The sequence below is a fragment of the Notechis scutatus genome, chromosome 1 (assembly GCF_049901735.1).
Source record: "Notechis scutatus isolate UNSWTSFEM ecotype Mainland chromosome 1, rNotScu1.2, whole genome shotgun sequence".
Classification (NCBI taxonomy): Eukaryota; Metazoa; Chordata; class Lepidosauria; order Squamata; family Elapidae; genus Notechis; species Notechis scutatus.
This window is the reverse complement of record NC_142009.1, coordinates 193,848,976-193,874,130: the sequence shown is the minus strand read 5'-3', so window position 1 is coordinate 193,874,130 and position 25,155 is coordinate 193,848,976. Positions and strand designations below refer to the sequence as shown.

The 25,155-nt window shown below is 42.4% G+C and overlaps 1 protein-coding gene across 13 annotated transcripts in view; it reads right to left on the bottom strand.

Annotated features, from left to right (window-relative positions):
- Positions 1 to 25,155, bottom strand: part of COBLL1 (cordon-bleu WH2 repeat protein like 1) — a 135,260-nt gene that overhangs the window by 92,132 nt on the left and 17,973 nt on the right. For 2 of the 13 annotated variants that reach the window (XM_087949813.1, XM_087949814.1), the window contains exon 1: positions 23,430 to 23,481. The exons of 6 other annotated variants lie outside the window; for them this stretch is intronic. Coding sequence is in view for 2 of the 7 variants with exons in the window: in XM_087949809.1 (XP_087805935.1) it covers positions 22,856 to 22,884 (29 nt within the window). In the remaining 5 variants the exon portion in view is untranslated. Of the gene's footprint in view, positions 1 to 22,855; positions 22,908 to 23,049; positions 23,482 to 25,155 lie in introns of those variants that run through there. 5 more of the 13 variants (XM_087949809.1, XM_087949818.1, XM_087949824.1 and 2 more) reach the window with 4 other exon arrangements.

Genomic DNA, 25,155 nt, shown 5'->3' with positions numbered 1-25,155 from the left:
GTACTGAACAGATAAATTAATAGGTGCAGTATATGTGTTTACACCCAGTATCTTTGTTGTTTTTGTTTTTTTCATAGCAGCTGGAAATATTAACTAAAGTTTAGGACACTTTGGGTTATTATGTGGCATTCGCATGATCTATCAGTTGCTACAGCTTCTACAATGATATTCAACACAGATAGTCCCCCTTAATTATCACAATTGGGATCGGCAATTCAGTCACTAAAAGCGCCACAGTTGCCAAGTGGAAAATCATCTGACTGTGATGGATTTATGACATCACTTCTTTTTCATTAAATAAAATGCCATAGTTATCAAGTGAAACATCATATAACGGAAATTTACCATTTTACTTCTGTCTTTTCTACTAACTCAGCTTGTTGCAAGCCAATTGCAAAGCACACAAACGGTGATAAAGTGATTGAGGAATGCTGCCACAGTCATATGTGTGCCACTTGAGAAGTATCCAAATGGTGATCACATAACCATGGGACACTGAAATGATCATAAATGTGAAGACTGCTAGCAAAGCTTTTATACCATCGTAACTTTGGTAGCTAATCAAGGCAATCAGTAAAGAGGACCACACCTGTGATAATTATACAGGCCATTTTTTAATTCAAAACATATTTTGAATAAGGAATAGCTATTTCTCATTCAAAATGTGCTGCCTTTGGTCATTTTGGAAATTTGGACTCGAATCATTTCCAGAATGATCAAAACAGCCTCTTTCAAATGCAAGACAGACATTTTAGACTTGAAAAAGATCAAATTCAAAATTATCTGAATCCGAAACATTTGCAGAGCTGTATTATATGATCTTACATACAACTGCTATAATACATGTTATCCCTACTAAAAGGCAGATTGGGGCAATAGAATGTGCTTATCCTCCCTTATGCTTTTCCCTATGATATTCTCTGCCAAGTCACACTTTAACTAAGCCACTTTTCATGTTCCCTCAAATCTACAATTCAATAACGGAGGCAAAATATAAATAAATAAATGTTAGAATAAAAAATTAGTAGAAAGATATTGCATTTAAGTACAGTAAATGAATTTTTAAAATAATTGCATAATTATTTTTTGTTTCTCTAAAATTAAAAAGGATAATTGCAATAAAAATTTGCCACAATCATTCCCTTATGTCCCAGGGATCTTAAAATTAAATATTCAGCCACACAGTTTAATTGCTGAATTCAAGTATTGGTTAGTATATACATTTTTCATTTATTTATCCTATTTATATTCATCACTTGCAAACAAAGAAAAAATTGTGGGTATTACACCATTACTTAGCTGTACATCTGTTCTCTGTTTATTATTTCCTGAACAGATAAATCTTCCTTTAAATTAATACTGTGTACAAGACCACTTAAAAACAAAGAATATTTAGAATGTTATTATTACTCGGTATCTCTGAAATGCAATTGTTCACATGCATCTGCAGATTTCCTAAAGAAGGAAGGGGCCTGTAAACAATAAAATTAGCTTTAATCTGAATTGTGAGGTGAAATCATTTAAAAAAACCCAATGGCATAGAAAAGATATTAAAAGGCAGAAAGATAAGAGAATAATCTCTTTGAAAAATTTTATATGATCAGTTTTCATCTTTAACTACCATACACGGCACTAGAAAATTCTCTTTTTGCATCTGTAAGTAGAAAAATAATTATAACTGATGCTTTACTTTTTTTTTAGTAAGAAAGCTCTCTGACTTCTGCCTTCAGCCAATGTGTTTGCACCCTGAAACAGAACCAGAATTCTCATGGGAAAGAAACAACTGGAAATATGTTCATGCAGGATTCCACATCATTACAGGTGGATCTCCTTTATTCTATCCTAAATCTGCCAATGGCCCCCTGCTCCCTAGATCAAACTGAAAGTCCACATTTGACTTGCCATTCCAAGTTGCCACTAATCAAAATTAAGGAACTAGATAGACCAGTGGTCTTCAAACTTGGCAACTTTAAGATTTGCGGACTTCAACTCCCAGAATTCCTGAGGCACCATGACTGGCTGAGGAATTCTGAGAGTTGAAAAGTCTGTAACTATTAAAAGTTGCCAAATTTAGAGACCACTGAGATAGACCATCTGAAATTATCTTACATCATTATACTGAAAATACAAGCAATAACAAAAAGGTCAACATTTTTACTGCTCAATTATTTCCATACTTAATTTGTAAAGAAAGCATTTTTTTTGTTTCTCCAAGATCTATGACACATTTCTTTCAAATTTCCCTCCAAAACAAAATCCAAGTTTATGTATTACAAAGGAAGATGTTAAGATGGGTCTAATATTTCCCTTAGCAATCATGTGGAATTTCCAGTCGGCATTATTGCTCTATGTGGGTAAAACACCACCCCAAAATGAACATTTTCCTATTCATTTTGGAAGATTCCCATGAAAAGAAGAATTTAGCACGAGTTAATTCTAAAAAGAATAGTTGTTTCAATAGTTTACTGAACTGACTACATGTCCAACACAGCAAAAGTTTATGAAAGCAAGACCTTAGTAAACTGATCTGTGTAACAGTTTTCCTTGATGCGTTAAGAATCTAAATTAAATAAAGCATTGACCAAATATTGGTAAATATTTTTTTTTGAATGCTTGTTCATTAAAACAGAATCGATTCTGTTATCTTCCCTGTGCTATGCATGTGATATTAAATAGCAGATGTAAATATTTCCATTGCAGAAGGTTTTGTGGCTGTTTAATTTAGTGTTCAAGTCTCTTGAGGATACCATGAACAGCCAAGTAAATAAACACATGGATCATAAAATAAATCAATCCTGAGTTTTCACTCAAAACACAAATAAGAGAGTGAAGTAAGAGAATGATCAGCAACAAGTTGGACGGTACATTGCTGGGGATCTAAAGGATCAGGTGGGGACATATCAGCCTGGGGAAGGTCTGCCTATGTGAGTTGCTAAGAGTCAGTATTGACTTGAGAGCACACAATCCATCAATCAAAAGCTCTTCAGAAACTAAATCTGACTCAGGAAAAGACACATATAATCAGGAGGAATCCAATATTGTGTTACAACAAAATTATTCATATCACTATACCTTCACTTCCTTGGCATCATGTTGCCTTCCTCAAAGGACTGCTTTTACAAGTCCACTAACTTTTTGAGACATTTTAGTGAGTTCCCGTAATGTTGCAGACAGTAAGAAGGGATTGCTTCCTTCATAGGGAACCAGTTTTGCCATTATAGGAAACTAGCTCAATACCCGCGCTTCGCTACGAAACTATGTGGTCGGCCTTAGTTTTTCGGGAGGAAAATAAGGAGGAAAAAAAATCTGCCTCTGCCTACCAGCATCCATCGGTATTCATCTGGCTAGCGTCCTGTCAGTGTGTGAGAGTTGAGGGCTGTTTGGAAACTGAAACAGTATTTGATGTGTGAGCAAGGAGACAGCAAGGAGCCTGGATGGCTTAGCTCATCTGTTCTATACTAAAGCTGCTTGCTACTGTGAAACTGAAACTGAAACTCCGCTCCTCTGCTTGTGTTTTGCACTTGGAACAGATTTCTTTTCAGGTGGGTAGGGGGAGTAGAACTCCTTAGCTTCAGAGCGTGTTAATAATAATATACGAAATACTAATGCTCTGATGGTCATTTCAAAAAATCCTTTCTTAGTGAGCACCTAGAAGCCAAGAGGAACATACATGCCAAATTTCACGTTTGTAGGCTTTATGGTTCTGGAGATTTTGTGATGATGCGTGAGTGGTATTTCACTTATATATATATATAATACCACTCTCACACACACACATATATATATATATAAAACATAAAATGCCATGATGAAACATTATTCAAGCTGCATTTATCCAGAAGCTTAATATATAATATGCTACTGTTCTGCTCTGTCTCCATTCTATGGCCGATGGTTTTTTGATGATGAACAGTAAATAAACCCAAATATCTGACAAGTAGCTGCTTCCAATTATCTAACTGTAATGTGATCATGAGTAAGAATGGCTCTTAATGCCTACCATATAAAACCAACTTAGATGCTTCGGATGGAAAACTCTGTGCACTGCATGCTCATGCCAACATGATGTTTACAGCAATTTATCTTACTGTAGCATTTCAATTTCAAAAACTAGGAGAAACAAAGAACAATATTACAATTTCAGTAAGTACTTTTGATTTCAAGACTCTTTAATCAAAATTCCTGTCTAACAACTTGGTTCACTTGCACATGGTTATTTTAACTGAATGCTGCTCCATAGTTCCTGTGTCTAACAAATATTCAGTCAACATTTACTGTCAAATACCCACCATACAATATGGAACAGCATGATCTTGTTTGACCCAAGTAGCAAAATGATTTGACTGTCTCTACCTGATAAGTAATTACAACTGCTCATATGAACACTTTCTACCTAACTGGGCAGTAAAATGAAGACCTCACATTAAAGTAACAGAAAATAATACTCTTATACAGCTGCAGAACAGCAGAACTTAGAATCCAAAACAATAGTGGTTTTCTTAGCAGGACAAAAAGACCAATAACAAAGGAAGTGGATCAAGGCCAATAGCGAAGACTATTCTAAGCAGCAGAAGCTCAGCAGGTTGCCATCTTTCTCATCACCTGTTTCCTGCTACTTCGAATTAACGATTCCAGAAACTGAACCCGGAATCAATGCAATTCATGAGGAATGGCTATAAAGAAAAGAAAAAAAAACACAGATGTATATTCTGAGACGTCCTCAGGCAAGATGTGAAATAATAAGCAGGGATTTAACTCAATGTCTTGCATGGATTATTCAGATGGTAATGACACATCAGTTGGCATTTGCATGGTTGGCAAAATTCTAAGACACTTTGAACTGAGAGAGGGAATATTTCCTAACAGGGAAAATGTATTAAATCTATATAGGCAGTCTCAATTTAAGGTCTGAATAAATAATATGGCTAATAAATGATTGTCCACAAACATCTCTAAATGCAGGGGGGAAGAGAGGAGACAAAATGAGTGGAAAGATCTGAATTGGAGATATTTGGTTGGAAATCTGGATTAACCTTTTATTATTTATTAAGGAGCAGTGGTTAGAATGCAGTATTGCAGGCTGACTCTGCCCACAGCCAGGAGTTTGATCCTGACCAGCTCAAGATTGACTTATCTTTCCATCCTTCCAAGATCGATAAAATGAGGATCCAGATTATTGGGGTAATATGTTGATTCTGTAAATCGCTTAGAGAGGGCTGGTGAAGTGGTAAATAAGTCTAAGCACTATTGCTATTATTAAGCCTATGAAAACCATGATAGTCAAACCTAACACTCATGTCTTATGGTTTAAATACACACACACACACACACACACAGAGAGAGAGAGAGAGAGAGAGAGAGAGAGACGGGGGAGAGGGAGGGAGGGAGAGAGATTGTTCCTCTTTCCTTTATATATATACATCATTTAGTCAATTAGGAATACAGTACACAACATATGTATTTATTTGTTTTTTTATTTATTTATTCAATTTCTCTGGTTGCCCATCTCAACCAATGACACTGGGCAGCTTATAATTCAGGATGACTTTGAAATAAAAACACATTGACAACTTTTATAACCAAAAAAGGCTCCCAGAGTTTAAAAAAGTCAGCATTCTGTAAAAACCTATGCTGATGGAAGATCTTGTCATTTATACTTTATAAGAATTTCCATTCATTATGGATACAAGAACCTTCTTTTAAATTAAATCTCTATATCAGACATTTTTAGCAAAACCTGCTTGAAAAATAATACCTTATTCTTGCGAAACATAGAAGCTACTATTACTCAGCTGAATTTAGTAAACTAAAGAGAACTCTTCCTTCTATAAATAGAAGCATGTCCTTTCATTTATACCGTAATTTTTTTGTTTTTGTAGATCTAGCATCCTGTTTTCTCTAAGTAAATGCAGCTATACAATTAGTATGCAAGCTTTGTGTAACAACTTCCACATATTCCTTACAATTTATACCCTCCAATTTTGCAAGTTATTTTATTTTGGGGGGAATTTGTTGTTGAACTGCTAATTCCTGTTTTATGGATATGGGCTGAACTCCTTTCTCTGTGCCTTGCCTTAGAAGAAAATGTACTTGTTCTCATTATTAAACTATCACAAGACCAAGAGAAAAGGCCGTGCTTCACACCACGTTCTGTAATACACTTCCGGTTAAATTTGCCCAACTATGTTCAGCTCCTTCTCAACCGTAGGAACTTGAAGAAGTATGGACTTAAATTGATGGCTGGGGAATTCTGGGTGTTGAAGCCCACCTATTTCAAGTCGCCAAGGTTGAATATCACTGCTTTAAAATAATGCAAATGTTCCTTTGAAAAATTCAGACAAATAATTTGCAATGTTTCTCTTTTCACACATTTTCTTTCTTGCGCGCGCGCACACACACACACACACACACTTTTTTAACTATTGGGAAATGAGGTGATTATAATCACCTTACACTTCCAATAAACTATTCTTCTAATTTTATATGGGAGGATAAGATAGTATCATTTCTAACTTTATCTACCCTGGTCATTATATAATCTTACACATTGTTTCAGGACCAGAAAGTTACTTTCACTAGGGCAGAAAATAAGCTATGCCTATAATAAAAAGAGAAACAAGCAGAGTTGTACAGAAAATGCACGTATTTGTGTGTATGCACATATACACAAAAACATAAAAATCCAAATGTAGGCACTAAGTAAAAAATGAAAAAATAGAAATAGAAATATTTATGTCAAATGGGCATTGGTAGAAGTTACCGTGAATGCCCTTTCTATCTATGCTGCGAGAGAGCCCAGGATAGGATGGGTTGACTCCTTCCTATGACGTCAATTAGCTGAGTCTGTACTAAGATATAAAAGCCAGCCCGCGGGAGAGACCCCAGCTTTGGCGAAGATACTTGACAGACTGAAAGGTGTATCTGAAAGCCCAAAATAAATACTGAAATATGTCTTACCCACTCCGGACGAATCAAGGGAGGGGCTGGGCTCTCTCACAGCATAGATAGAAAGGGAGTTCACGGTAACTTCTACCAACGCCCATTCTCCTCCATGCTGCATCGAGAGCCCAGGATGGGACATACCAAAGCTTGCATGTCCACGGGCGGGTCCTCGTCCAGCTCATCACACCGACTGTGGAATCACTCGTTGAAGCACCCGTCTGCCAAAGGCTGCAGTTGCCGAGGCAAAAGCATCCAGACAGTAGTATCCGATGAAAGGAGATGGAGATGGCCATACAACAGATCTCTTCCAAGGGTGCTTGGGTCGCCCAGGCAGCCGAAGTGGTCGCGTTTCTGGTAGAGTGCGCCGTCAGACCTCGGGGAACCAGAAGGGCCGCAGCTTTGTAGGCCTGCTCAATGCAAGACCTGACCCACCTGCTAATAGTAGAAGAGGCCTTGTGCCCCAAGTAAGAAGGGAAAAAGGAAACAAACATGGCTTCCGACTTCCTGAAGGAGGAAGTGCGCTTAATGTATATTCTAAGAGCCCTTCTTATGTCTAGCGTGTGCCACTGCCGCTCTAAGTCATGGTGCAGGAGAGGACAAAAGTCAGGAAAACAATGTCCTGGGACCTGTGAAATCAGGTGTTAACCTTAGGAATAAATGAGGGGTCCAGACGGAGAACAACCCTATCATCGTGAAATGAACAAAGGTCCTGTCTAATGGAAAGAGCAGCAAGCTTGGAAACCCTCCTGGCAGAAGTGATGGCAACAAGGAACACTACCTTCAGAGTCAGGAAACGGAGAGACACTGTTCTAAGGGGTTCAAAGGGGGACTTTGTAAGGGCATTAAGAACCAAATGAAGGTCCCAGGAAGGATACCTGTGAACCACCAGAGGGTGCAGGTTGGAAGCCCCTTTCAAAAACCTGACTGAAGTGTGATGGGATAAGGAAGGAAGCGAACCCCATGAAAGGACTGAGGAGAGGGCCGCAACCTGCCTGCGTAAGGTGTTGGGGGCCAAACCTTTCTCCAGCCCATGCTGAAGGAAGCTAAGAACTTCTGCCAACTGGGCTGAAGCAGGAGAAAGACCCTCCCTGAGGCACCATCGGGAAAAAGCCTTCCAGGTGGCATCATAGATGCGCCTTGTAGAAGGTTTGCAAGATGCTAGGATAGTGAGAATGACCCTTTCTGGAAGATCAGCCTCCTCTAGCCGCTGCCGCTCAAGTGCCACACGGTCAGCTTGAACCACTGGGGCTCTGGGTGGAGCAGGGCCCCCTAGTAAAGGGAGATTAGATGGGCTGGGATCCTCCATGGAGAAGCCACCGATAGGTTGACCAGGTCCGCAAACCAGGGCCTCCTTGGCCAATAGGGTGCCAGGAGGAGGAGCTCCGCACGTTCCTCCAACATCTTCTGAATTACTGCCGGAATGATGGGAAGTGGGGGAAAGGCGTAGAGGAGACCCTTGGGCCATCTGCACCAAAGAGCACTGGTCCCCTCCGCTCCCTGGCAAGGAAACCTGGTGAAGAATCTGGTGACTTGGGCGTTTTGAGGAGTGGAGAAGAGATCCACCTCCGGTGTTCTGAATCTGAGGGAAAGATCCCTGAATAGAGAGGGAGGAATGGACCATTCTGCCTGGTCAACTAGGCTCCTGCTGAGCCAGTCGGCCTGGGACTTGTCGACCCCAGAGATGTGGTCCGCCAGGATCGACAACAGGTGTTTTTCTGCCCATAACCCCAACCGTAGAGCCTCTCTCATGAGGGCTTTGGACCTCGTTCCCCCTTGCTGGTTGACATGAGCCTTTGCGGCCATGTTGTCCGTAAGAACTAGAACATGAGAGCCGGTCACTGATTGTCTGAAATGCTTGAGAGCCAGAAAAATGGCTCTGAGCTCTAGCCAATTTATGGGAAGGGTCTGCTCTGATCTGGACCAAACGCCCTGAGCTATCTGGCCCTGCATATGGGAACCCCAACCCAGGAGGCTGGCATCAGTGGTTATCACTAGCCTGTCTGGGTCCCTGAACAGGACTCCCCTCCAGATTGACGGGGAATACCACCAATTGAGAGATCTCCAGATTTGTGGCGGGAGTGGGACCTTGATGGATGAGTGGCTGGTTCCTGCTCGTTGGTAGGGAAGCAGGAACCATTGGAGGGGTCGGGAGGAGCCGAGCCCATGGGACAATGCCAATACAGGAGACCATCTTCCCCAGAAGTTTGGACAGCAGCGACAGGGGACAATTTGATGTTGCTGGATCTGGCTGATGATCTCTGCAAGGCTCTTTCCACGAGCTGGGGACAGGAAAACCTGGCACGACATTGTATCGATCACTGCTCCCAAGTGTTGCAATTTGGTGGTGGGAGAGAGCTGGCTCTTTTTGGTGTTGATGGAAAATCCGTGGCTCTGGAGATATGACAGGGTAATTTACAGATCCTGATGGGCCGCAAGGATGGAAGAGGAAAGAATCAAAATGTCGTCCAAGTAGCATTGGATCCTCACTGGAATAGAATGCAGATATGCCATCAATGCTGCCAGAACCTTTGTGAAGACCCTTGGAGCTGATGAGACGCCGAAGGGAAGTGCTCGATACTGGTAATGGGTATTCTGATAACAGAAACAGAGAAACTGGCGATGATGAGGCCAAATGGGGATGTGGAGGTAAGCCTCAGTGAGATCAATGGAAGAGAGGAGGTCGCTCTCTAAAATAGAATGCAGAGTCTGCATTTTAAATCGCCTGTATTTTACAAATTGGTTGAGAAATTTTAGATCGAAGATGGCTCGCCACCCCTGAGGCTTTGGGAACGATGAAAAGGCGAGAGTAAAGTCCACGTCCCCATTGAGAGGGGGGAACAGGTTGAATAGCCCTGATTTCAAGAAGGTGCTGAGTGGCTTGATTCATGAGGGCTTGCCTGGAAATGTCCCGAGAGACAGGACAGATCAAAAAACATTTGGGGGGGTGACGTTAGGAAGTCCAATTGTAATCCTGACCTAATAGTGCTGAGCACCCAGGCGTCTGTCGTTGACTCCTCCCATTTGGAGGCAAAGAAGGCTAGGCGACCTCCGATGGGTGGGGAGAACGAGGGATTACTTAGAGTGATGGAAGGAGCGACCCCCTCCCCACCGAAAGGGCTGTTTACCAGGAGAAAGTTGTTGCCTGCCAGATGTTTCCACCCGTTGGTCTTGGCGTTGGGAGTACGGCCTCTGAGAGCGGGGGAAGCGAGATGAAGTCTCTGCTTGGAAGGCAGGAGGGCAATAAGGAGCAGGGCGATAGTCAGCTTTCTTCCCAGAGGAAGAGAGAATTTTACGTTTATCTCTGGTTTCAAGATGAGATAAGGTTCCAGAACATCGCCAAAAGCTTATCGCCCGCGAATGGAACTGAAGCCAGCTTCCATTTTCGGCGTGACTCTGCCTGCCAATTTCGGAGCCATAAAAGTCTTCTGCTGCTACTGAAGATGCCATGGCCTTGGATGCAAATTTGGTGGAATTGAGAGTGGCATACGCAGTGAATTCTGCCGCTGCAATAATCTTATTAAGGTCTTGGTGAGACCGAAGGTCAGAAGCAGGCAATCTATTCTGGAGTTGGCGCAGCCACCGTATGGATGCCCTCATGAAAAAAGGATGCTGCTGTTGAAGCCCGAACAGCCCAAGCAGCGGCCTGATGATTGCGCTTGAGGGTCTGTTCGGAACGTTTATCATCCGGTTTCAGATATCTTCTGGCTCCGTGGGAGTGCCAGAAGATGAGAACGAGGCCAGAACTGGAATGTCAACAGAAGGCACTGCCAGGGCATTGTCCAGAGCTGCGCTGACATTGTAGAAACGCTTATCCAGAGAAGATGGGCGAGGACCTGCTGAAGGAGAAGCGCACTGTTCCTTGACCATGTCCAGGAACAAAGTGGGAGAAGGCAAAACCCCTGCATGCACTACAGGCTTGGAGAAGAGTGAATCCCCTTGGCTAGAGGGATTTCCTTGTGGCTCGGGAGCCACTTCCTCTGGCAACAGCTTGGCAGTGACCAAGGCCTTGCTGAGTAATGGTCTGAAGAGAGTAGGTTTGAAGACCAATGCAGAGGATGTCTGCTCTGGGCGAGAATCCTCTTCCTTTGAAAGATTTTGGTCAAAAATCTAACCCTCTTCACACTTTGAATGAGTAACAGTGTTCAGATGGTGAAGGCCTTCCTTCCTCATCAATCTCCTCCCATTCTGGCAGAGAAGAATGGACCCTGAGGTCCTGAGGCCTGTGTAAATCAGCATGATGAGGCAAGAAACTTATAGATTGAGAAGGGAGAAGGGCCTGAACCCTTTCCAGAGGTTGAAGAATTTGCTTGAAGCCTTCAGCCAATCCCTGCCTAATGGCTAATGAGACTACATCTTGATATCCCTTGGCCTATGCTCAAAGTTAGAGGCAGAAGGCTGAAGGCCCGCTGCTGTGGGAGTGAAGGTGGCTTCAGGCCTAGATTGAGGAGAGGTCCAAGGCCTGGAGGGAAGGGGAGGGCATAGGGCACAGAAGCCTGTTGGAAATAAGGCCCAGATCTGCTTAAATCCTGAGGATCTGACTGTACAGCAAGAGCCTCAGGAGACCAGGAGGGAGGATGGAAAGGCTCATAGATAACTTCTCCTCCCTGGGAGGGCTTGGTTGGGGCCCACGAGTATCACCTGAAACCTGCTGTAGTTGCACTCCCTTCTGTTGAATAGTTCTGTTGAACTGCCTCTCTAGAGCTGCATGTCTGCACTTCTCTGCCCTCAATTCAGCCTGAGTTGCCTTCTTAGGGGCTAGTGCCTTAGCTTTGATTTTAGCAGCCACCTCCCTCTGGACTGATTGGGCGTTGCCTACGTCTTTTTCTCTTATTGGGTTTAAGAGACTGTTCCACTGGGGGGAAAGCTCTGCCTGAGCCTTATCTTGCTCCATTTGTAAAATAAAGGCTCTTGCGTTGGAAAGAAGCTGTTTTTCTATTATTTTTCTATTAAGCCCCTTAGGGTATAAATGGCCCCGGGCTTACAAAATGGCCGCTCACCTCGTGGTGGAAGGCTTGGATACAACAGGGACGCTGACTAAAGGAAAACAGGCTCCAAGATTGAAGAATCGCTCCTTAGGCTATACAGAGCCCCAAGCGAAGTCAGCAAGAGAAAACGCAGCAACCAGCCACACGATCATCTGGCTTGCCCTCTTATCAGTTTGCCGATCTTTTTACGATCGCTCCAAACCGCAGGCGTGGGGAGGTCTGCAGACGCTGCCCAGCTTGCCTGCACAGAGCTCTGTAACGCTGCTCCCAACATTGCAGGAGAGAGAGCCCTGCTCTCCTGGAAGAGCAGCTGCCCAGATCCCTGGGAGCTGCTTGAAGCGAGGAAAAAAAAGTACTGAAGATCGCTGGTGATTGCTATCTAACAGAACGCTTTCAGAGACACAGCTACTGACTGAAAGGAGCTGAGTCAAAAGTGGGGTCTCTCCGGGGGGCTGGCTTTTATATCTTAGTACAGACTCAGCTAATTGATGTCATAGGAAGGAGTCAACCCATCCTATCCTGGGCTCTCGATGCAGCATGGAGGAGAATGTTAAGCTCTCTATGGGTCAAAGTTCTTACAATTAGTGCCACATATAAGGAATTCATCCTTTCCAAGGAATGTTCTAAATCTTGAACTTCAATTTCCACAGCATGGTCCTTAGCCAATGTTCCTGGTAGGCATCAAATTAGGGAATGCTAGACTATATAGCTTGGAGCAAGCCATTTTCTCTCCGTTGCTGTAAGAACATGCCATAAAGACAAATAAAATTCTATAATGTATTTCTATTAATATATTAGTGAATTCGTCTCCCTTGACATTTGTTTATTTGCTGCTTTTTTTGCACCACCACAATTCCAAACAGTTTTGGTATATACATCATTTAGTCAATTAGGAATACAGTACACAACATATGTATTTATTTGTTTTTATTTATTTATTCAAGTTGTTGCCCATCCAACCAATGACACAGCTTATAATTCAGGATGACTTTGAAATAAAAACACATTGACAACTTTTATAACCAAAAAGGCTCCCAGAGTTTAAAAAAAAGTCAGCATTCTGTAAAAACCTATGCTGATGGAAGATCTTGTCATTTATACTAAATTTCCATTCATTATGGATACAAGAACCTTCTTTTAAATTAAATCTCTATATCAGACATTTTTAGCAAAACCTGCTTGAAAAATAACACCTTATTCTTGCGAAACATAGAAGCTACTATTACTCAGCTGAATTTAGTAAACTAAAGAGAACTCTTCCTTCTATAAATAGAAGCATGTCCTTTCATTTATACCGTAATTTTTTTTGTTTTTGTAGATCTAGCATCCTGTTTTCTCTAAGTAAATGCAGCTATATAATTAGTATGCAAGCTTTGTGTAACAACTTCCACATATTCCTTACAATTTATACCTCCAATTTTGCAAGTTATTTTATTTTTGGGGGAATTTGTTGTTGAACTGCTAATTCCTGTTTTATGGATATGGGCTGAACTCCTTTCTCTGTGCCTTGCCTTAGAAGAAAATGTACTTGTTCTCATTATTAAACTATCACAAGACCAAGAGAAAAGGCCGTGCTTCACACCACGTTCTGTAATACACTTCCGGTTAAATTTGCCCAACTATGTTCAGCTCCTTCTCAACCGTAGGAACTTGAAGAAGTATGGACTTAAATTGATGGCTGGGAATTCTGGGTGTTGAAGCCCACCTATTTCAAGTCGCCAAGGTTGAATATCACTGCTTTAAAATAATGCAAATGTTCCTTTGAAAAATTCAGACAAATAATTTGCAATGTTTCTCTTTTCACACATTTTCTTTCTTTTGCGGCACGCACACACACACACACACACTTTTTAACTATTGGGAAATGAGGTGATTATAATCACCTTACACTTCCAATAAACTATTCTTCTAATTTTATATGGGAGGATAAGATAGTATCATTTCTAACTTTATCTACCCTGGTCATTATATAATCTTACACATTGTTTCAGGACCAGAAAGTTACTTTCACTAGGGCAGAAAATAAGCTATGCCTATAATAAAAAGAGAAACAAGCAGAGTTGTACAGAAAATGCACGTATTTGTGTGTATGCACATATACACAAAAACATAAAAATCCAAATGTAGGCACTAAGTAAAAATGAAAAATAGAAATAGAAATATTTATGTCAAATGGGCATTGGTAGAAGTTACCGTGAATGCCCTTTCTATCTATGCTGCGAGAGAGCCCAGGATAGGATGGGTTGACTCCTTCCTATGACGTCAATTAGCTGAGTCTGTACTAAGATATAAAAGCCAGCCCGCGGGAGAGACCCCAGCTTTGGCGAAGATACTTGACAGACTGAAAGGTGTATCTGAAAGCCCAAAATAAATACAGAAATATGTCTTACCCACTCCGGACGAATCAAGGGAGGGGCTGGGCTCTCTCACAGCATAGATAGAAAGGGAGTTCACGGTAACTTCTACCAACGCCCATTCTCCTCCATGCTGCATCGAGAGCCCAGGATGGGACATACCAAAGCTTGCATGTCCACGGGCGGGTCCTCGTCCAGCTCATCACACCGACTGTGGAACCACTCGTTGAAGCACCCGTCTGCCAAAGGCTGCAGTTGCCGAGGCAAAAGCATCCAGACAGTAGTATCCGATGAAAGGAGATGGAGATGTCCACATGGCCATACAACAGATCTCTTCCAAGGGTGCTTGGGTCGCCCAGGCAGCCGAAGTGGTCGCGTTTCTGGTAGAGTGCGCCGTCAGACCTCGGGAACCAGAAGGGCCGCAGCTTTGTAGGCCTGCTCAATGCAAGACCTGACCCACCTGCTAATAGTAGAAGAGGCCTTGTGCCCCAAGTAAGAAGGGAAAAAGGAAACAAACATGGCTTCCGACTTCCTGAAGGAGGAAGTGCGCTTAATGTATATTCTAAGAGCCCTTCTTATGTCTAGCGTGTGCCACTGCCGCTCTAAGTCATGGTGCAGGAGAGGACAAAAGTCAGGAAAACAATGTCCTGGGACCTGTGAAATCAGGTGTTAACCTTAGGAATAAATGAGGGGTCCAGACGGAGAACAACCCTATCATCGTGAAATGAACAAAGGTCCTGTCTAATGGAAAGAGCAGCAAGCTTGGAAACCCTCCTGGCAGAAGTGATGGCAACAAGGAACACTACCTTCAGAGTCAGGAAACGGAGAGACACTGTTCTAAGGGGTTCAAAGGGGACTTTGTAAGGGCATTAAGAACCAAATGAAGGTCCCAGGAAGGATACCTGTGAACCACCAGAGGGTGCAGGTTGGAAGCCCCTTTCAAAAACCTGACTGAAGTGTGATGGGATAAGGAAGGAAGCGAACCCCATGAAAGGACTGAGGAGAGGGCCGCAACCTGCCTGCGTAAGGTGTTGGGGGCCAAACCTTTCTCCAGCCCATGCTGAAGGAAGCTAAGAACTTCTGCCAACTGGGCTGAAGCAGGAGAAAGACCCTCCCTGAGGCACCATCGGGAAAAAGCCTTCCAGGTGGCATCATAGATGCGCCTTGTAGAAGGTTTGCAAGATGCTAGGATAGTGAGAATGACCCTTTCTGGAAGATCAGCCTCCTCTAGCCGCTGCCGCTCAAGTGCCACACGGTCAGCTTGAACCACTGGGGCTCTGGGTGGAGCAGGGCCCCTAGTAAAGGGAGATTAGATGGGCTGGGATCCTCCATGGAGAAGCCACCGATAGGTTGACCAGGTCCGCAAACCAGGGCCTCCTTGGCCAATAGGGTGCCAGGAGGAGGAGCTCGCACGTTCCTCCAACATCTTCTGAATTACTGCCGGAATGATGGGAAGTGGGGAAAGGCATAGAGGAGACCCTTGGGCCATCTGCACCAAAGAGCACTGGTCCCCTCCGCTCCCTGGCAAGGAAACCTGGTGAAGAATCTGGTGACTTTGGGCGTTTTGAGGAGTGGAGAAGAGATCCACCTCCGGTGTTCTGAATCTGAGGGAAAGATCCCTGAATAGAGAGGGAGGAATGGACCATTCTGCCTGGTCAACTAGGCTCCTGCTGAGCCAGTCGGCCTGGGACTTGTCGACCCCAGAGATGTGGTCCGCCAGGATCGACAACAGGTGTTTTTCTGCCCATAACCCCAACCGTAGAGCCTCTCTCATGAGGGCTTTGGACCTCGTTCCCCTTGCTGGTTGACATGAGCCTTTGCGGCCATGTTGTCCGTAAGAACTAGAACATGAGAGCCGGTCACTGATTGTCTGAAATGCTTGAGAGCCAGAAAAATGGCTCTGAGCTCTAGCCAATTTATGGGAAGGGTCTGCTCTGATCTGGACCAAACGCCCTGAGCTATCTGGCCCTGCATATGGGAACCCCAACCCAGGAGGCTGGCATCAGTGGTTATCACTAGCCTGTCTGGGTCCCTGAACAGGACTCCCCTCCAGATTGACGGGGAATACCACCAATTGAGAGATCTCCAGATTTGTGGCGGGAGTGGGACCTTGATGGATGAGTGGCTGGTTCCTGCTCGTTGGTAGGGAAGCAGGAACCATTGGAGGGGTCGGGAGTGGAGCCGAGCCCATGGGACAATGCCAATACAGGAGACCATCTTCCCCAGAAGTTTGGACAGCAGCGACAGGGGGACAATTTGATGTTGCTGGATCTGGCTGATGATCTCTGCAAGGCTCTTTCCACGAGCTGGGGACAGGAAAACCTGGCACGACATTGTATCGATCACTGCTCCCAAGTGTTGCAATTTGGTGGTGGGAGAGAGCTGGCTCTTTTTGGTGTTGATGGAAAATCCGTGGCTCTGGAGATATGACAGGGTAATTTACAGATCCTGATGGGCCGCAAGGATGGAAGAGGAAAGAATCAAAATGTCGTCCAAGTAGCATTGGATCCTCACTGAAATAGAATGCAGATATGCCATCAATGCTGCCAGAACCTTTGTGAAGACCCTTGGAGCTGATGAGACGCCGAAGGGAAGTGCTCGATACTGGTAATGGGTATTCTGATAACAGAAACGGAGAAACTGGCGATGATGAGGCCAAATGGGGATGTGGAGGTAAGCCTCAGTGAGATCAATGGAAGAGAGGTGGTCGCTCTCTAAAATAGAATGCAGAGTCTGCATTTTAAATCGCCTGTATTTACAAATTGGTTGAGAAATTTTAGATCGAAGATGGCTCGCCACCCCTGAGGCTTTGGGAACGATGAAAAGGCGAGAGTAAAGTCCACGTCCCCATTGAGAGGGGGAACAGGTTGAATAGCCCTGATTTCAAGAAGGTGCTGAGTGGCTTGATTCATGAGGGCTTGCCTGGAAATGTCCCGAGAGACAGGACAGATCAAAAAACATTTGGGGGGGTGACGTTAGGAAGTCCAATTGTAATCCTGACCTAATAGTGCTGAGCACCCAGGCGTCTGTCGTTGACTCCTCCCATTTGGAGGCAAAGAAGGCTAGGCGACCTCCGATGGGTGGGGAGAACGAGGGATTACTTAGAGTGATGGAAGGAACGACCCCCTCCCCACCGAAAGGGCTGTTTACCAGGAGAAAGTTGTTGCCTGCCAGATGTTTCCACCCGTTGGTCTTGGCGTTGGGAGTACGGCCTCTGAGAGCGGGGGAAGCGAGATGAAGTCTCTGCTTGGAAGGCAGGAGGGCAATAAGGAGCAGGGCGATAGTCAGCTTTCTTCCCAGAGGAAGAGAGAATTTTACGTTTATCTCTGGTTTCGATGAGATAAGGTTCCAGAACATCGCCAAAAAGCTTATCGCCCGCGAATGGAACTGAAGCCAGCTTCCATTTTCGGCGTGACTCTGCCTGCCAATTTCGGGAGCCATAAAAGTCTTCTGCTGCTACTGAAGATGCCATGGCCTTGGATGCAAATTTGGTGGAATTGAGAGTGGCATACGCAGTGAATTTTGCCGCTGCAATAATCTTATTAAGGTCTTGGTGAGACCGAAGGTCAGAAGCAGGCAATCTATTCTGGAGTTGGCGCAGCCACCGTATGGATGCCCTCATGAAAAAGGATGCTGCTGTTGAAGCCCGAACAGCCCAAGCAGCGGCCTGATGATTTGCGCTTGAGGGTCTGTTCGGAACGTTTATCATCCGGTTTCAGATATCTTCTGGCTCCGTGGGAGTGCCAGAAGATGAGAACGAGGCCAGAACTGGAATGTCAACAGAAGGCACTGCCAGGGCATTGTCCAGAGCTGCGCTGACATTGTAGAAACGCTTATCCAGAGAAGATGGGCGAGGACCTGCTGAAGGAGAAGCGCACTGTTCCTTGACCATGTCCAGGAACAAAGTGGGAGAAGGCAAAACCCCTGCATGCACTACAGGCTTGGAGAAGAGTGAATCCCCTTGGCTAGAGGGATTTCCTTGTGGCTCGGGAGCCACTTCCTCTGGCAACAGCTTGGCAGTGACCAAGGCCTTGCTGAGTAATGGTCTGAAGAGAGTAGGTTTGAAGACCAATGCAGAGGATGTCTGCTCTGGGCGAGAATCCTCTTCCTTTGAAAGATTTTGGTCAAAAAACTAACCCTCTTCACACTTTGAATGAGTAACAGTGTTCAGATGGTGAAGGCCTTCCTTCCTCATCAATCTCCTCCCATTCTGGCAGAGAAGAATGGACCCTGAGGTCCTGAGGCCTGTGTAAATCAGCATGATGAGGCAAGAAACTTATAGATTGAGAAGGGAGAAGGGCCTGAACCCTTTCCAGAGGTTGAAGAATTTGCTTGAAGCCTTCAGCCAATCCCTGCCTAATGGCTAATGAGACTACATCTTGGATATCCCTTGGCCTATGCTCAAAGTTAGAGGCAGAAGGCTGAAGGCCCGCTGCTGTGGGAGTGAAGGTGGCTTCAGGCCTAGATTGAGGAGAGGTCCAAGGCCTGGAGGGAAGGGGAGGAGCATAGGGCACAGAAGCCTGTTGGAAATAAGGCCCAGATCTGCTTAAATCCTGAGGATCTGACTGTACAGCAAGAGCCTCAGGAGACCAGGAGGGAGGATGGAAAGGCTCATAGATAACTTCTCCTCCCTGGGAGGGCTTGGTTGGGGCCCACGAGTATCACCTGAAACCTGCTGTAGTTGCACTCCCTTCTGTTGAATAGTTCTGTTGAACTGCCTCTCTAGAGCTGCATGTCTGCACTTCTCTGCCCTCAATTCAGCCTGAGTTGCCTTCTTAGGGGCTAGTGCCTTAGCTTTGATTTTAGCAGCCACCTCCCTCTGGACTGATTGGGTGCATTGCCTACGTCTTTTTCTCTTATTGGGTTTAAGAGACTGTTCCACTGGGGGGGAAAGCTCTGCCTGAGCCTTATCTTGCTCCATTTGTAAAATAAAGGCTCTTGCGTTGGAAAGAAGCTGTTTTTTCTATTATTTTTCTATTAAGCCCCTTAGGGTATAAATGGCCCCCGGGCTTACAAAATGGCCGCTCACCTCGTGGTGGAAGGCTTGGATACAACAGGGACGCTGACTAAAGGAAAACAGGCTCCAAGATTGAAGAATCGCTCCTTAGGCTATACAGAGCCCCAAGCGAAGTCAGCAAGAGAAAAACGCAGCAACCAGCCACACGATCATCTGGCTTGCCCTCTTATCAGTTTGCCGATCTTTTTTACGATCGCTCCAAACCGCAGGCGTGGGGGAGGTCTGCAGACGCTGCCCAGCTTGCCTGCACAGAGCTCTGTAACGCTGCTCCCAACATTGCAGGAGAGAGAGCCCTGCTCTCCTGGAAGAGCAGCTGCCCAGATCCCTGGGAGCTGCTTGAAGCGAGGAAAAAAGTACTGAAGATCGCTGGTGATTGCTATCTAACAGAACGCTTTCAGAGACACAGCTACTGACTGAAAGGAGCTGAGTCAAAAGTGGGGTCTCTCCCGGGGGCTGGCTTTTATATCTTAGTACAGACTCAGCTAATTGATGTCATAGGAAGGAATCAACCCATCCTTATCCTGGGCTCTCGATGCAGCATGGAGGAGAATGTTAAGCTCTCTATGGGTCAAAGTTCTTACAATTAGTGCCACATATAAGGAATTCGTCCTTTCCAAGGAATGTTCTAAATCTTGAACTTCAATTTCCACAGCATGGTCCTTAGCCAATGTTCCTGGTAGGCATCAAATTAGGGAATGCTAGACTATATAGCTTGGAGCAAGCCATTTTCTCTCCGTTGCTGTAAGAACATGCCATAAAGACAAATAAAATTCTATAATGTATTTCTATTAATATATTAGTGAATTCGTCTCCCTTGACATTTGTTTATTTGCTGCTTTTTTGCACCACCACAATTCCAAACAGTTCTTGGTAATCCACATAATACAGTCTTGTAAAGTTGCCAACAACCATTAGTAAATAATTATTTAATACAGCTAAAATGTATTTAATAAATGCATTACAGAATGTTAATTTCAATATACCTAAAGCTTTCAACACTGTTCCATTAAAAAAAATTAAAGGACAGTTTAGTAATAAAAATAAACATTTTACTGAAAATTCTATCAGTTTAGCCAATTCAGTAAGATTTAGAAATCAATCAAGAGAGGCTTCTCCAAAACTCAACTGAACCTTTATAGTTGGCATGGAATCATAGCGTCTCTGTGATAGATCTTTTCCTAAACTGGTTTATCAACATTGTTTTCTTGATCGCACCATAGAACAGAAGGCATCACTCGTAATGCAGCACTAGCATTAATGGCAAGTTCAGGTAGTCCTCGAGTTGCGACCCCCATTGAGCCCAACATTTATGTTGCTAAGCAAGACATTTGTTAAATGAGTTTTGCCCCATTTTACAATCTTTTTTTTACCACACTTGTTAAGTGAATCACTGCAGTTGTTAAATTAGTAACATGGTTATTAAGTGAATTTGGTTTCACCATTGATTTTGCTTGTCAGAAGATCACAAAAGGTGATCACATGACCCCGGGACACTGCAACTGTCATAAATATATGAGTTCAGTTGCCAAGCATTTTAATTTTGATCATGTGACCATAGAGATGCTTGTTTGTAAGCATAAAAAACACTCATGTCACTTTTTTCAGTACTGTTAGAACTTTGAATGGTCATTAAGTGAAGTGTTGCAAGTCAAGGACTACTTATTATATTCCAGAAGGCTTTTTCTCTAGTCACTGCATATAAAATCAATTCAAAGCTCAATATTTCACAATACAGATATAATAATCCAATTGTTTTCAAACTGTTCCTAATAGTTTATGTGCATGAAGATGCTTGAGGTCAACCTCACTCTCACCTACTCAATCAATATGCAACCATTTGCTCGTTCATCTTTAATATTATGATTTAAAATTCAAGCCCACATCATAAGGACATTTCTGAACCTGCTTTGTGGAGACCTTTCAACAAGGTATTTTCACATTCACATGAATCATCTGAAAAGCTATCCAGATGCATTTACTTTAAAGAATTAATTGTTAAAAGCTTTTCTACAACTCCTAAGTTGCATTAGTTTACTAGTGAAAACTATACTGCACTGTTGTGAGATCTGAAAGAACCAGTTAGGGATAGATTGTCACAGAGAAAATCTATTTATGTGATTGCTAACAGACAAAGACAGCTTGAGGGCACTTGATCAATTTTCAAAAATACCTTTAAAGGTTGGTTGTGCTAAACCTTCAGCAAACTTTTCAAGTTTCATGATGAGGCAATGGCATTATCTTGGAAACATCTGGATCTTATCTTCATTTTTTACAACAGAGCACAAACTTTTCATAAAGCCAGTGTGACAGTAAAATGCCAAAATAAAGCCATCTGTTACACATCAGAAATTTAGTTGCATCCATTTTAAAAGGTGGAAAAGCACTAGCTATGTAAACATATTTTTAAACATGCATGATACAGGGATTCCAACAGTGGTGGGAAATTCCTATTCTCCTCATTGGCCAAAGCACTCAAATTCCTATTCTATTCATTGGCTAAAGCCCCCCCCCCCAAATACTAAGGTCAAATTCTGCTTAATTTCCAAGTCCAAATAAAATGAGTTAGGCACTGCTAAAGGTGTTTAAACCTTGTGTTATATTTTAAGTCATAGGTGAAATAATTTAAATGTCAGTTTCATGCCAGAATATATCTCTTACGAAGATCACATCAACTAAAATGGAAGAGTAAAATGACATTTACTCATTTAATTTCACTTGAATAAAATACATTATGGTATCAGAGTTTTATGTATGAATATATTATATATTCACTTATTGGATAAAGGGCTATCTCAAAGGAAGAGGAAGAAAGGGAAACAGTTCCACAAAACCAGAGTGGAACCAGGAACAATCTGTTGTATGACAGACATATCTGAGCAAAGAACATTTTATGCTGCCACTCTGTTACAGGGCCTAAAGATGTTAGACAAAGCATTACAGATTCAGCCACTTGATTTTTTTCCACTGTGATATTCCATCACCACCCTTCTCTATTCTACACAGAATAAATAGGTAAAACTCTTTCTGCATAGTGATAAGACAATTTTCAATCTCCATAAAGTAATAAACACTTCCTTTGCTTATTTGTAGAGCTAAAAGTTACAATGGGTAATAACCCTACTAAGTATATTTATCTTGAACATAAGCAGCTTGAAACATGATGATATTTGAAAACATATTTTTTTTATTTTTCTTCTGATTTTGACCCCTCATAAATCTGAACTAAGGATAAGAAAACTGAACATTCCAGTGGGGGGAAAATAATAAAAGAAAATCAGTCCCATTTCCTGCTCAACAATGCTAACACATCATATGTTGTCATCAAAGCCTCTTTTTTAAACCCCATAATTACAATAGATATTTGCAAAGTTATTATTGCAAACACATTTTACAAAAAGCATATAACAAACTGTATAATTATATTATACAGATACTGTATTTCTAAGTGGCATCATTCTTGGATAGATTGAGAGCATGGATGCAAATGAATGAATAAAAGCATTGTAGTGATCCCTCTGAAAGGACAGAATTATGACAAAAAACCCCCAGCTACTTACCTCCTGAAAACAAGCAAGAGTTTTCGCATGCAGCAAGCAACATCTACTTGGATAATGAAAAAGGGGAGGGGAAAAAGAAGCTTAAGAACTATCCCAACAAAAAACACCCTTTCATCAGTAACCCCAGAGGGTAGATGTTGAGTAAACTTTTCAAGCTGTACCCATTTACCACACAAAGCCTTCCCATAGCTAACCTGCAAATATTGCAAAGGCTGAAGTTTCGGCTGTTGCTTGAGGTGACATGATTTCCAAATATGCAGAATTATGCCATAAATAAATTTGCTCTGGACTGAGTTTTGGCAAGCTGAGAATCTTCCACCACCACCTCCTCTGATTTTGTTGGCTGATTTTCAGGGTAAGAAACTACAGAAAGAAGAGCTATCTGTTCAGAGGATGAAATGGATTAAAAACACAAGGACCACACTGCTACAAATGCAGAGAGAGAAAAACAGGTGTTTTTCTAAGCCAAGTAATTTTTAGGTGTGTTCCTTTTTATCCCAAGCAAAAAAAAAGTCTTGTTTGTCAAGCTTACAATGCTCTTATGATTCACTAGATGTATTCATAGCTACAATACCTGAACTGGAAAAGGCTGGAAGAGCAGGATCAAAGCAATGCTTGCATAATTATGGAGGAACAAAAAGAGTTTCTTAACATGCTGATAAGCATCACAGCTTCATATAATGTTTAACCAGATAAGCAAAGAGCAGAATTCAAAAAGAGAAAAATAGACTTAGGAAAAATGATCCTACAAAGCAATTTTTTTAGAACAATAATGAATGGAAGGAAATGCTCAAAAAGTTAAGACTGGTGATTCAATGAAGTTCCATTAAGAAGACCTAAAAAAGAAAATCATAGCCATAATAAAGGTTAACGAGGTAAGAAGTAAAAAGAAGTTTCTGCAAATATAAAATGATAGTTCTATTTTGTTAAATTTAAGAAAATTTATATGGCCACCCAAGTCCCTCTCGATGACTCTGGGTGGTTTACAAAGATAAAAACTCAATTTAAAAGCAAGGAATAACCCTCCAACCAACCACCCCCAGTGGCAACAATCAAATAAGCCATTTGATGGGCCCATCCTACTCTGGGTCTCCAGGCCTGTTGGCAAAACCAGGTTTCAGGGCCTTGCGAAAAGTGTGTCAAAGTGGGGACCAATCTTATCTCTGTGGGGATGATGTTACACAGGGAGGGAGCCACCATGGAGAAGGCCCTTCTTCTTGATCCCATTAGCTGAACCTTTTTAGGAGAGAGTACCCATAGCATTCCCTGATTTCCCATTCTGATGGGTCAGGTAGATGTAATCAGGAAGAGGCAATCTTTCAGATAACCTGTAGGCTTGATATAAAAACATCACTGCATCTGATATTTCATATAAACTTAAAAATGCTTAAGTGTGATTTCTACGCATGTTGTTCTGTGTGCTTTCCTATATGCATGTTGTAGAAAATGAACAAGGACCAACCAGTGGAACGTTAAAGGACTGCTGTATGTGCACCATTGTTGCATGCTTCTTCTTTACAGATCAGGGACCTTAGAAAAATGAAGTGTTTCATAAAGTTATTCTTCCAAAATTTTCTTAGCAAAAACCTTGAACCCTTTCAGCGGCTCACAAGATTAGAAAAATTAAACCATCTAATTTTTTATTCATATGTGAATAATTTTTTTATTGAGAGAGAGAGAGAGAGAGAGAGAGAGAGAGAGAGAGAGAATAACCTGATGAAGATAAAACTATTGTTAAGCATAGGGAAAAGAGCATCCAATATTCTTCCTAATTTATCTGATTTAACCTGGCTTTTGAAAAACATCATAGATAAATAGAATGAGAATTCATAAAACCAATGCACTGATCACCAGGGGGAAATATTTATGTTCTACTGACTTTACAGAATTAGAATTCTTTTATTGGCCAACTGTGATTGGACACACAAGGAATTTGTCTTGGAGAAATGCTCTCAGTATACATAAAAGAAAAGATACATTTGTCAAGAATCATAAGGTACAACACTTAATAATGGTCATAAGGTACAATAAGCAATCAAATCATACTAGGAAACAGTAAATATAAATCATAAGAATACAGGAAAATATTGTTGCAAGTTTCCCATAATGTTTCTAATAAAATGTACATACTGAACCAGAAATGGCAAGTTTATTACTAACCTTGCTTCACTATCTATCCTTATTTCATATTAACTTGCATAATAATAAGTGGGAACTGGGCTTTTCAAAATCATTGGCCTTTGGCAGAGCCTTATTTATGAATTCCTTCAGACCTTCCTGTAACTGACATAAACATGTGA